General features: G+C 36.5%; 1 protein-coding gene across 1 annotated transcript in view; it reads right to left on the reverse strand.

Annotated features, from left to right (window-relative positions):
- Nucleotides 1-227: 227 nt before the first annotated feature.
- Nucleotides 228-13,963, reverse strand: part of MOSPD2 (motile sperm domain containing 2) — a 38,961-nt gene continuing 25,225 nt past the window's right edge. Inside the window, exons 8-14 of the mRNA XM_009889037.1 lie at nucleotides 13,221-13,391; nucleotides 10,295-10,407; nucleotides 4,679-4,775; nucleotides 3,790-3,886; nucleotides 2,997-3,126; nucleotides 1,109-1,211; nucleotides 228-601 (exon numbers count right to left, since the gene is read on the reverse strand). Of these exons, the coding sequence (XP_009887339.1) occupies nucleotides 455-601; nucleotides 1,109-1,211; nucleotides 2,997-3,126; nucleotides 3,790-3,886; nucleotides 4,679-4,775; nucleotides 10,295-10,407; nucleotides 13,221-13,391 (858 nt within the window). The 3' untranslated portion in view covers nucleotides 228-454. The remainder of the gene's footprint in view (nucleotides 602-1,108; nucleotides 1,212-2,996; nucleotides 3,127-3,789; nucleotides 3,887-4,678; nucleotides 4,776-10,294; nucleotides 10,408-13,220; nucleotides 13,392-13,963) is intronic.

Raw genomic sequence — 13,963 nt, forward strand, 5'->3', positions numbered from 1 at the left:
TCCTGAATGAACAAGTTAACCTTTAGAATACACTTAGTTTGACTGCTTGCACCTTCTACAAGAGTAATTCAGGATGTAAGAATGAATATGATGAAAATAAATGAAATACTGTATTTAAAGAATTTGAATAGACAAAAAAAAAAAAACCCAAAATAGTTTTAAATTACGTTGTTGTATTTGGTTTCCTCCTTCAGTAGTATTTATGGAATTGTACACTGAAAATAGGTCCTAGCTCTAACATCTTTCTCATGCACTGTTCTAAGTGTCAACTGTCAGTAATTTCCTTTGCTGGTCATTCATTTCTTCTTTTTTTTTCAGCAAATCGTTATCATCATTCATTGTTGTGGGCTCACAAACTTCATTTTGGCAGTTCCAGAATCTGAGCGCAGCGCTGCAATCTCTTCCATTCCAACCAACCACGATAGGCAGCACATCCAGTGCCAAGCAATTCTTTTTAGCTTCTCTGGGTATACCCCAGGTAGAAGCAGAAGGCAACAACAGTAACTGATAATAATGATAAAACAACTGACAACTGCTGGAACCAGAGGCAGCGATCAATCTGCTCTTGAAGTCTTTTATTAATTTGCAGTAAACGGGTTAGCTGAAAATAGAAAACAGTTTCATTAAATTAGAATTACTGCACACGAAAGTAGGTTTTAATTTAGAGCTATTTAGCCAATAACTATCAGCACAGTAAAAAAGAAAGAAAAAAAGAACTTCTCTCAGTAATACCGTTTCTATCACTACATACTTCAAGAATTTTTTCCACCAAAGAAGCTTGGAATCTTAGGAGTTATGCCTAGCCTGTATTGCCTATATCAGGGAGGTGACAATTTTACACTAGGAAGCAAAAGATACTGCTGAGGCTCAATGATACCCCAGATCTATAGTATATACAAGAGGAATGAGCAAATTGCACTGAAAGTAGTATTTTATTAAACCATTACCATTCGACAAAATAATTAAATAATTATCACTGATTTAGTTACTTTCAATTGCTGAGCTTCATAATTTATGAAGTACCAAAGAGGATTAGTACAAATTCTTTTTATCTCTGTCATATTTTATAATTCTGTTCAATGTTCATCACAAAGGAATATATTATTACCTGTATATGTAAATCTTCATTGGTTTTTGCTGGAATATTAAATGCATTCTCTTTTAATGTCAGAGAAGAAGGCTTACTACTTTCTACAACATGACACCTGAGCCTGTGAAAGAGAAAAAATATGCACCAAAAAATCATAAATTTAATGTAACGTTGTATAATTAATTGTAAACAGTGCATCTAACTTATGTGTTTTATCATCTGTTCTGGCTGATTAAATTTCTAAACAGCTATTGCAATGATAGTCTGAAAAGGCTTCCTCAGTCCACCAATTAAGTTTTGACAGCTTTTGATACAGAAAGCAAGATCAAACTTATCTGAATGCTCAATTAAAACATATCTTCAAATTTTAAATTCATAGCACAGGATGCACTGGATTATTCAGTCAAACACTTACTACCAGAGATGCAACAATTTATTGAAGAGCAAACAAAATCTAAAGGTTTTCTTTCCATTTTAAACCTTAGCAACTACATTTTTCATGGTGTTCACTTCTTCCACAGTTGAAAATACAGGAACAGAATTTCAAGCCACAATCTAAGGTAGTGGAATCCTATGCAGTTTATAAAATACAGAAACTCCTCTGATGAGATGCAAGTCAATTAGCGTGGGAATGAATTTATTTGCTGAAGAAATTGTTAAGTTGAGGCTGTGGCATTTTTCTATTTTAAGGAAAGAGAAATGGTAAAACTTCTCCAGCACGGCAAAACAAAAAAATAATATACAAATATATATAATAATATCTAAGTAGATTCCTCAGATAAAGTACTTGAACGTATACTATTAAAGACACATTAATTATATTCTCCACAACTTTTAATATAGGTTTAATAAAAAGTAAAGGTCAGTTTTGTATTCATCAGAAACATACATTCATGGCACACTCTGCAAGTAATAAATTTAATGGAATTGTATAACATCCATTGTTTCAGGGTCTGTCTTAAAAAAATTGCAACATTTATCCAAGGAAGCTTAAGGTCACCCACATGATGTAGATTTTTTTAATAGGGAAGCAAGAAATAAACATCTGAAGCAAAGATAGGGTAAGAGTGAGGCATAAAGTCTCAAAAATACTTTTTCCATGTTGATTTTGGTCAGGGACGGGGTAGAGGCAGCTCAAAAAACCAAAACCAAAACTAAAACAAAACCAAACCACCCCCAAAAAACCCCAGGAACAATCTAAAGTAAAAATACAGTCAAATTACTTTTTTTTTTTTTAAAAAAAAGATGAAACAGCATCTCAATATGATGGCTCTAAGACTTCTAGATGAAAGCGAACTACAATGAGCTTTTCCTAGAAATGTACAATGATACAACTAGATGTGAACAAAAGAGAGAGAAGAGTAACAGGTATATTTAAGAGTGTATAGGGAAACGTATTTTCCTATTGGTATTTTTTCACCATTGAATATGGAAAACACACATACGAACACGTGATAGGTTTTACGGAACCTTTCTACAAAATTATGATTTTACCTAGCAGAAAGGGAGTATTTTTTAATATTGTCTAGAAAACAGTTTTACGTTTGTTATGTCTTCTTCCCTTGTCTGTTTCTTTTTGGAAAACTCAAGTGGAACATTCTTATTAAAAAAAAATAATCTACTGTCCATGTGTATTGTCACATCCATTCACATTTTTTTCCGTTTAACTCTTAATCAGCACAAGAACAACAATAATGAAGAGAAGAGCATGTGCAGAATACCATGACATTTTATACATTAAAAACAGTTCTAATCAGTTAATACAGAGCAGAAGCCTCAGCAATATACTTCAGTCAGTAAGCACATCACTGGGCTTGAAGAAACTGATTATGTCACGCAAGTACTATCAATCAGTTAAATGGCAACAGCTCAAAACCCCCCTGTCAAAAGAAAATTATATGCTTACCTATGTTCCATCACTTTGGTCCTAGGGACTTCTTTCCAGAACTGAGTCAGTTCTGGTATACCTGCTCCAGAAGACTGGTCCATTTCTGCTGCCATTATAAGGAAACGATCCTGCAGAGAAGCTGCAAAACCTGCCCTCAAAGAAAAAAAAAAAAAAAAAGCAGAAGTGGGCTTGGATAAAATGACACTATTTCAAAGTGTATAAAAGCATTTTTGAATGAAATTGTTTTAAAATGAGAGCTTGTTTACTGCAGGACATCGGACACTGATTTATAAGAAATAAAAATAATTAAACAATTCTCTTAAGCTCAACAATTTTGATTGCAGTTTTCCCAAAATTCTACAGTTTTATTTTAACAGAAGTAGTTTCATTTGAACGATTCAAGCACAACCCAGAATTTTGTAAAGAATGCATTGTCCAGCCAGTTCACCTGTCCTTGCAACAACCGAGAAAACTGATTTACCGCAGATAAATTCCCACTGTAGTAGAGCACAAGTGAGACAGCTGCCACTGCAACTTTATTTTTTTAAGACAAGAAACAGAATGGGCTGCAGACAACAGTTGCTTATGCCTAAGTGGAGTAGTAAATCAGCACAGGCAGTTACTCAAATGCTGTGTGACATCCATGTTTTCTTAAAAACAGTAAAACTCTCATGCAACATTCAAGCAGACATGGGTGTCAGTCAGTCTTACACCCCAGCAAGCACATACAGAGGTTAGTATCTAGAGCAGTCAGCCTGTTAATAAAACTTGTCCAGACTTTTTAAAAAGTCTATTGTAAGATTTTACTTACCACCATGAAGAGAGACTATTATATCCAATGATGTGCCAGGTTCACAGCTGCTGTTACTGGGTTTAACTCTGTATTTTTCAGGAGCAGTTGTTCTCACCTATAAGCAAAGAATACCAAGTAAGCATATAGTAAATGCATGCACAACCTACGATTGTTTCATAACCTCCCTCATTCTGTAATCACTAAAATCTCCAAAAGCTTAAATATTAAGACATGGTAATACATACAGTCTCTAAAATATTTTGTTTTGTAGGAATAATCAGATGCTGGTTATTTCACTTTTTCATCTCTCTCAACAACTTCTATCCTTCCTTTTCTGGTATGTGATATTTTTCTCTCTTACATACATACTTGAAAAGAGCCAAGAATATCAAATGGACTATCTGTTAAAATTCGTAATATGAAAGTATGGGAACTTTAGTTATTTGTGTGTGCAGAGAATATAAAAGATGTGGTGGAAAACCAAATCGAGGAGCAAGTCAAGTCAGTATTTCTGAAGCAAACATAACTGCATTCATTTCTTTGATGGCACCATTTGCAGATGGAGCTGCAGCATTTCAGAGCATTACTAACTTGTTCCCAGCCAAGATTTAAAAAGGAGAAAAATTCTAAAGAGATCACTTTTCAATGGTCAAGCCTTTCTTTTTCAGGACGTATTAGACTCTCACTAAAGAACTGACCATCACCATAGCTCTTTTTCAGTCAGTGCTCCAAAGATTTGTATTACTGATTATCCCCCAGAAAATTTCTTTGATCTGCTTCAAACACCACCGCAGAATAAAAAATTTAGACCGAAAAGTGGGTTTAATAGTATTTCTTCCTCCTTACCCAAACCAAGAAGAAGTTACACATTTAGTAAAGTAAACCAGGCCATACATAAAATATTTACCTTAAAAGCCACTATGTTTTTAGTGACATTTGTGAGAACTATCAAACATTTTTTCTCTCCAGTTTCTTTGGATCCAAAATATAGTTCTTCTGCTGGGCTAATAAGAAATTTAGAAATAATTAGTTTCTTCAAATTATCTTTTCAACATATCACAGAAAAAAAAAAACGTCCACGCCTACAGGAAAATAAAATACTTTCAACCCCGCAGCTACAGTCCCTATAAACAGTTTTTCATCAAAAAAGCTGTGAAAACAAAATGCAGAAATTTTGTAGTGAAGCTCAGGGTTGACTCATGACCACAAGTGGACCTAGCTGCCTCGACTGATTACTGCCCTTGACTTCTTCCATCTGGAAGAGCGTGACCATCTGCAACACCAGGAATAGCCAACAGATACATAGTCACTTCAGCCACTGTGTCTTACTGCGCTATGCTAAGGGAAAGCATCGTTAATTTTAACTTATGCTAATATTAAAGCATATAAGGTGTGACAGACACCTCATACATCCATGCTTGTAATGAGTATAGTGCACACGTAAGAGGAGCTGGCAGATAGCTGCAAGTGGCAATCAAGCACTACAGCTAAGGTCACTTGTACTTATGAGTCAGTCTGCACATAATTCTGGTGACGCATGCATAAATAAAGTTACTGCTTGTTTTTAATATTCTTGTGCAATTAGAGTCATGCATGAAATCTTTTAAACGATATCAAACTAATACAACTCATTTTGGAATAAGCATTCAAATGAGTACTACTAGGCAAAAAGTAGGGCATGCTCATAGACTACAAGTTGAGAGGAAACTCAAGTAACAAGTGAAAAACTGTTTTCTTTCAATATGTCACATTAGGAGTACACAAAGAACTGCCATACTATGCAGTACTACAGAACTGCATATTTTTTTGACAGAAAGCCTTTCTCAAAAAATGTTATATATTTTTCCGTTCTCCCCTTTTTAGAATGCTAATTTCAAGGTAGTTTGACCTCCTCCTCAAAAGACCTCCTTTCTCCTCTCGCTTAAACAAACCTGTGTATTAGCTGAGAAGAAAAACCCCTGGTGCTGTAGGGCAAGCCTGAACACCCACGCTAGAAGAGAAGCCCAATGGTGACTGGTGTGTGTGTGTGTGTGTGTGTAGGACACCTATATTTTACAAAACAAAACGTAGTCCGCATGACAAGAAATTTTTTTTCTTTTTGGTGGGGAAGCAGCGAAGTGAGGCAGAAAGCAAGAAACTGATGGGTTTAAAGCAGGTTAACAGGGTAACTATATTGCCTTCTCTCAAGTTTTTTTTTCCCCTGTTCCCAAATTCTCAACTTAAGTAGCCAACAACAGTCAGGAAAGGAATGATTGTAGTTACTAAGTATTTTGGTTATCTTAATACTGTACTATTGCAGCTGTGTGTTACAGCAATTGCAAGATGAACCATAAATGAGACAGGAAAGCATTAACTAGCATCAAAATAAGCCACACAAAGAGCTCAAGGAAACATTCTGCCAGACCCTGATCTTCCTTGTTCCGCCACCAACTGCAGCTATTGCCAAAAAAAAATCCACCCCAAAATCAAAACCAAAACCCAAACAAAAGCTAAATAAAAAGAAATGGGGCTTGAGGGCCACTGCAGTATGCCTGTTGTCTGTGAATTCAACCAGTTCCATAGTGTTCGGGATGGGTGGCGTGTAGTTGGAAGTGTAAGGTGTTTTATTTTAAATGAACAGCCAAGCTTTTTAATTTTTACAGAAACACTACTGTCTTTACTCCGATGTGTGTCGGGTAACCATTTCAGCTTCTAGTAGAAATTCTCATCTCAACATACTCCACAAGATGAGCTAGTCTTCTGCCAGGCAGTGCAAGTAAACTGCCGCTTTTCGTCTTACCAAAGATTTCATTTATTGAGGAAGAAGGCCAATAAAAACCAATCTTTCATAGTAAGGCACGCGAGGCAAATGCAATCATGGTCTAAACCAGGAAGAGGCAGATGACTAGTGAGTATGACAACAAATATGGGAAACAGAAGAGCAGAAGTACCCAGCTTTGGTCACACACCAGAGGCAACAAGTACTGAGCAGTGGTAGGTAAGGAATATCTCTGCCTGCAGGGGCTCTTAGGAAGCCTCACCAAGTCTTCGGCACCAGCAGTTCAGGAGGCACAGAAAGGCTGAAGATTCTTTGCGATTTCATGGCAGCAGAGCTGCTATGCCTCAAGGTTCCTGGTCAGGTTCTAGGCTGCTCCCTTCACAGGGCAATGCTGGTATCAGCAAGAATACAAACTAATTACACTGGCAAAGCTACGGTCTTTGAAAAGGTACCTGTGACTAAAATGGCGCTATGGATTACTAGTTCACGTAGTTTCAGTTCAGTGTCCTAAGAAAGATTCCAGGGAAATAAAACTAGTTCTAGCTTAATAAAGAGCAACAGCTATGTATACTCTCAAGGGTTTACTTTCTTCAAAAAAACAAAACAAAACAAAACCCAAAAAACCAAAACACAACAAAAAACCCCAAAACAAAACCATAAAAAACCAGCAAGGACAAGGAGACACCAGTATTTTATTTTCCGTGACAGCAAGACTTCAAGTATTAGCACACCTCTATACTTCACTAAGTTCACCCTTCCATGTAATTTACATGAATTCATAGAATCACAGAATGATTTGTGCTGGAAGGGACCATGAAGATCATCTAGTTCCAACCCCCTTGCCCTGGGCAGGGACACCTCCCACCAGACCAGGTTACTCAGAGCCCCATCCAGCCTGGCCTTGGACACTTCCAGGGATGGGGCATCCACAGCTTCCCTGGGCAACCTGTTCCAGTGTCTCACCACCCTCACAGTAAAGAATTTCTTCCTAATAGCTCATCTAGATCTACCCTCTTTCAACTTAAAACCACTACCCCTCGTCCTATCACTACACTCCCTGATAAAGAGTTCCCTCCCCATCTTTCCTGTAGGCCCCCTTTAAGAACTAGAAGGCTTTGGCAAGGTCTCCCTGGAGTCTTCTCTTCTCCAAAGCCGAACAACCCCAACTCTCTCAGCCTGTTTTCGTAGGAGATGTGTTCCATCCCTCTGATCATCTTTGTTGTCATCCTCTGGACTCAATCCAACATGTCCATGTCCTTCTTATGTTGGGGCTCCAGAGCTGGGCACAGTACTCCAGGTGGGGTCTCACAAGAGTGGAGTAGAGGGGCAGAATCACCTCCCTTGACCTGCTGGCCACACTTATGATGTGGCCCAGGATACAGTTGGCTTTCTGGGCTATGAGAGCACATTGCCAGCTCATCTTGAACTTCTCATCAACCAACAACCCCAAGTCCCAAGTCCCTCTCCTCAGGACTGCTCTCAATCCATTCTCCACCCAGCCTGTATTTGTGCTTGGGATTGCCCCAACCGAGGTGCAGGACCTTGCACTTGGCCTTGTTGAACTTCATGAGGTTTGCATGAGCCCACCTCTCCAGCCTGTCCAGGTCCCTCTGGATGGCATCCCTCCCCTCCAGCCTGCTGATCACACCACACAGCTTGGTGTCATTGGCAAACTTGCTGAGGGTGCACTGAATCCTGCTGTCCATGTAGATGACAAAGATGTTAAAAAGCACCGGTTCCAGTACTGACTCCCGAGGAACTGGTTTCCACTTGGACATCGAGCTGTTGACTGCAACTGTTTGAGTGCGACCAACATCCAGCCAACTCATCATCCACTGAGTGGTCTGTTTGTCAAATCCATGCCTCTCCACTTTAGAGACAAGGATATCATGTGGGACAGTGTCAAATGCTTTGCACAAATCCAGGTAGATGATGTCAGTTGCTCTTCCCTTATCCACCAACACTGTAACACCATCGTAGAAGGCCACCAAATTTGTCTGGCACAATTTGCTTACAGGGAAGCCATGTTGGCTGTCACCATTCACCTCCTTGTTTCCCACGTGCCTTACCATAGTTTCCAGGAGGATCTGCTTCATGACCTTACTTGGCACAGAACTGAGACTGACTAGCCTGTAGTTCCCCGGGTCTTTTTTTCCCCTTATGAACAATGGGGGTTATGTTTCCCCTTTTCCAGTCAGTAGGAACTATACCAGACTGCCACAACTTCTCAAATACAATGGATAGGGGCTTAGCAACTGCATCTGCCAGTTCCGTCAGGACCCACGGATACATCTCATCAGGTCCTACGGACCTGTGAGCCTTCAGGTTCCTCAGATGGCCTTGAACCTGATCTTCACCTACAGTGGGTGGTTCCTCATTCTCCCAGTCCCTGCCTTTGCATTCTGTGACTTGGGCAGTGTGACTAGAGCACTGTCTGGTGAAGACTGAGACAAAAGAGTCATCGCATACCTCAGCCTTCTCTATATCCCAAGTGACCAGGTCTCCCATTTCCTTCTGGAGCCTACATTTTCCCTAGTCTTCCTTTTATCACTAACGCACCTATAGAAGCTTTTCTTGTTACCCTTGACGTCCCTGGCCAGATTTAACTCTATATGGGCTTTAGCTTTCTTAACCTGATCCCTGCTCAGACAATTTCTCTGAAACTCTAACACTTCCATTTCACTGGTAGAACTCAAAATATTTTAAGAGAAAAGAGGTAGTTTGTGTGGGGTTTTTGGTTGGTGTATTTTTTTTTTGTTTGCTTTTTCTTTTTAAGACATAGATGGAAGAACACTTATCTTGGGGACAGAAAATTTTAGACATAGTTTTAAAATCAGAATTCTGCAATCTCTGCCTTTGACCTACCATATGAGAAAGTAAGTCTGTATATGGGACATTTTTGCACATAAAGGACTACAAAAATAGTTTTCACTTCAAAACCAGGAAAATGACACACACAAAATATTTTTATGCTAATGAGCATGTCATTATTCAAATTCAGAACTAATTCAGTACAGCACTTACAAAATTAGCTATGGAATTACCTATAAATTAGATATTCTCTTCATTCATCTAATAGCAAACTGGAAGTGAAAATAAAAGTTAACATCTAAATCAATTTCTAAACAAGCATCTTAAAATCAGTTAGCCAATATCATTTTTTCTTTTCATTGCCTTTCAGGTTTTTTTTCCTAGTTCAATGATAAAAAGCAGATAAAAAGACATGAGCATCTTGGATGATAAAAATCTTGTGAGCATGTATGCCGTCAATACAGAGCACTTCCCACATGAAATAAATTGGACACATTCATTACGTTTAACCAGTGCAAACTACTAGTGTAGACATTTGCACCACCTTAAGTTAAACGAATTTAAGCAAGGTTAACACTGAAAGCTGTTTTAGTAAACACATTGGTTATTAAGCCACTGAAATCAAAGAATGCCAAACCCCTGCTTTCATTACAGATAAGCACAGGTTTAACTAAAACCAATGGCAAACAGTTTCTCAATATAAATTAAACCATGAAATACTTCTACAATTCCATGAAATATACACCTACTGATTAGTACAAAAAGCATGCTAATAGTGACACCAAAAGATTCACTAAAACCATGTAAAACCAGAAAAACTGTTTGAGCTTTGTAAAAAATCATTCTTAGAAGGACATTTATAACTACTGTTTTTCTCTAATGGTTTGAATTAGTTCAGTAATCAAGTGTCCAAGGCACATTGTAAAAAAAAAAATTAAAGAAAATTATTATTACCTGATATGTAATAAAGGTCCTTTAAAAGTGGTTAATGCTTTCTTTGCATTTTTTGGTTTGAACTCTGTTTTGTCAGTTTCCTCTGATTTGGAAATTTGTTCTATAGAATTCATCTGAGTAAAAATGATAGTTATAATGATTAACTAGAAACTTGGGTTACACATGTTACAGAATCATGCAGGTATTTAAAAGAATATGAGGCCACTTATTTCAACAATTTAGGTATTACAGACCAAGCTTCGTATGTATTCATTCCCTGAAGCTGTTTGAAGTCCACTGAATAAAATGATTTCTTATAGAAGTTGCACAAAATATTAAACATGCATGAAACAAAACTTCTGCTTTGTTTTTTGTTTTTTTTCACATATATTTTCCCAATGCCCAAGTTGGTTATTTTTCAAAAGTCCAGACAAGTTACAGTACCTCAAATACTTAAGATTATGAAGCACTGATGTTACTCTTCCACTGCAAAACTTTTCAATTAAAACAGACACCCCTATACAATCACTGCAACACTGAACAGAAAACACAGTAACAATTTCACACTTTATTGTATTGCAGAGTTGCTAAACTTATCTTCACTGATTTTAGATGGAACTCTGAAGTACTGAAGAATTTAAAAGAAATAATGCTGGTTGAATTGGTTCATCCAAAACTGCAGATACCTTAGGTTCTGAGGGTTTTCATCTATTATATTAAGAAAATACATGTCAGCAGGCCTGGACATCTTATTAAGAGAAATTAAAGAACTCTGGAATGAAGTGCAAAACAGGGGGGAGGGGATACAGAAAACTTAAAGAATTGGTGACATCATGACTCAAGATTAGCTAGCTGAACAGTTTGCTTAGCTTGTTTTTATTCCACTTAAAACACAGAGAGAAGACATGAAGAGAATGCAGTTTATGTAAATTTGAAGTATGAGAATGAAAAGAATACAAAATCTTATAGAAAACAGGTTATATAAAGAGAAAACACACAGTATTTGATTTATTTTTTTATAATTACTGTTCTAGTAAAAGTTTAATGTATAAATACGCTGCACTAGTTATATTTTGGGCATTATTCTACATAAGTCTAACTAAAATTACCACAGAATATATCACTATAGTAGACATTAAAGGTACAGTCCTTCTTGCCAAATGCAAGCATCTAAAGGACAGGCACTTGCTAACCAAGTTTATCACTTATGGCTCCCTCTGCTCTATGGAAAGAAATAGGCCCTTCTATGGGATAAGAAGAGGCATACATATATAAATCAAATCAGAGGAATTCTTAGTGATGACAAGAGTCTGCCTATAAAGACTGGGAGTGCAGTAAATGATAATAACATCTTGAAAATCACTTGAACCCTTTCAGTTTAGAAGTTAGCCTTACTAAAAAAAAAATCTGAATATTTATATTTAGATATAGTCAAGGAAAAAATAATTAAATTAGAAATAAGAAATGTCAACCATTCTGAGACAATAAGGGAGTATTTCTGAAAAACATTCTGGAAAAGGATGTAATATTGAAGTGGCAAGCAATGGTGTACTTGCTGGGGGTGAAATAGCAAGTATTATTCTTAAATAAGTGATCAGAAGAATAGCATGTTGAAACAAAAAAATAAATTACTTTTTACAGAAATAGTACCGTCAACAATGAGATATGGTCTAAAATTTTATAAGTACGTTAAAAGTAAGGCCTTAAACATGCCTTAATATTAACTGATACATGATGAGCATAAATGGCAATCTTCGTTAATTGAAAAGATTCAGTATCAGCTTGATTACACTGTATAAAAGAGGAAATACTATAAACCAAATCATTATTTTTAAGAGTGAAAAGTAAAAAAAATAAAATACTGTAAGTAGAAAGCTGAAAGCAGCCAAGCAAATTAAAAACAAACACTGAGGCTATTAAGCACCAACGCAAACTCACACGTTTAACAGGAATTCTCCATGTTTCTTTATCTGAGAATCAAAGCTTGGAAGATGTGCTACAACCAAAACAAGCTACTGAGTCTAATGGTCAGGAGGTCACCATGGTTATGCAATTCTTCCTTTTGACCTTAAAGTCAATGAATTATTATTTTTTTTTTTAATAGCTGATCAAATGGCACAGAAGAGCTGGACTATGTAAAGTGAGCTGTGTGTTTCAAACTATTCTGACAAAAACTTAAAACAGTAAATGAAACTCAGTGTAATATTAATGTGTTCTACTCCATTAAACAGAAGTTTTGCAATTCATATTCCAAAATTAGCTATGGCACTAGAATGGTGAATCCCAACTGACTATAATTGCATATTCCCAAGTATCACTTAATATGGACTTGTATATAAAAATGCCTTTATATTTCTGGATAAACACCACTGCAAGAAGTTTATATTGTAAAACATGATTGATTGATTAGGGATACAATTTCTTTTGAAACTAAATGAAAATTTTTATATGTTGAGATTTTATCAATAACTTCAGAAAACAAACTAACATCCAGTAAAGTATTAATATTGAACTGTTAATGTTTTCTCATGCATATGCTAACTTAGGCATCTGAGAAAACTAGATGTATTTAAGATATACACCACTAGATACCCCAACATTAAAAACAAACCAACTAGAAAGACATAACCTTTGAAAACAAAACAGAGACCTTTTAAACTTTACTGTACAATTCACTATATTCCACAGATATACTAAATATCCGCTACACATTTTACTCATTCCGAAGCATGAAAATGGCCTTAACAGACTAAGAAGAAAGGTGGAAACTGCAAATGTAATTTTCAATTTTACTGGGTTCTTTTGACAAACTGAAAGGCAGACAAAAAATGCTAGAAAAAAAAAATCAACACAAAGTAAAAGCCTGACAAGAAACAAAAATGATATGCCTCCTGTCCCACTTTGTAACCATTTAACTAGTCTTGCCTCAACCTTCAGAGTTAGATACCTTTTTCTGATTAAGGTTTTGTTCTTCATTCAGGTCCCCAGTCTCCTTGGTGTCTGCATCTATCTCTTCTTTACTTTCGTGCTCATCTTCACTAGTGATGGGCCCATTTTCACATAAAGGAGTTTGAAAATCATCATCAACCAATGGAGGATAGCTGTACTTGAAAGAATCCTAAGACAAAGAGATTTTTAAAGGACTAGTTATTTAGGAAGATGAGAAGTGTCTTCTCTACTGTTTTTTTAAAATCAAAATACTATGATTTTTTTTTTTGTGTTTCACATGACTTGTATGTTTCATTTATTCATTTTAAGTTGCTCCCTGTGCAAAAAGCTGGCACTACCAGTAATTTTTTATTTTATCATTATTAATAGACAAATAAATACATTCCCCCAATGAAGCCACTAAATTAGAACAACTGTTGTTATTTATAGCCACAGCAGAACTGCAGAACCTGGTCTATCAATGATCAGCATTCAGAATCTTAATGCCGAAGCTTTGTTCTTAGTTCTAGGAAACATGTTTTAAAACCTATGGCAGCTATTTCTAAAGAATGCTCCAAAAGTGATGAAAAGCTTCAGTTGTTCTTTGTATTTTAGTTTCATGATAGCCACAGTTAAAAGAAAACAAAACAAAAAAAAAATCCAACAAGAACCAAAACCACCTCAAACAATCCCTAAAGTTTAACCTAGTACGTGGACCTTTACCATACTCTGCAACTCAGAACGTCAGTCTTTGGAATGCCA

Source organism: Charadrius vociferus, unplaced genomic scaffold, assembly GCF_000708025.1.
Source record: "Charadrius vociferus isolate BGI_N301 unplaced genomic scaffold, ASM70802v2 scaffold507, whole genome shotgun sequence".
Lineage (NCBI taxonomy): Eukaryota > Metazoa > Chordata > Aves > Charadriiformes > Charadriidae > Charadrius > Charadrius vociferus.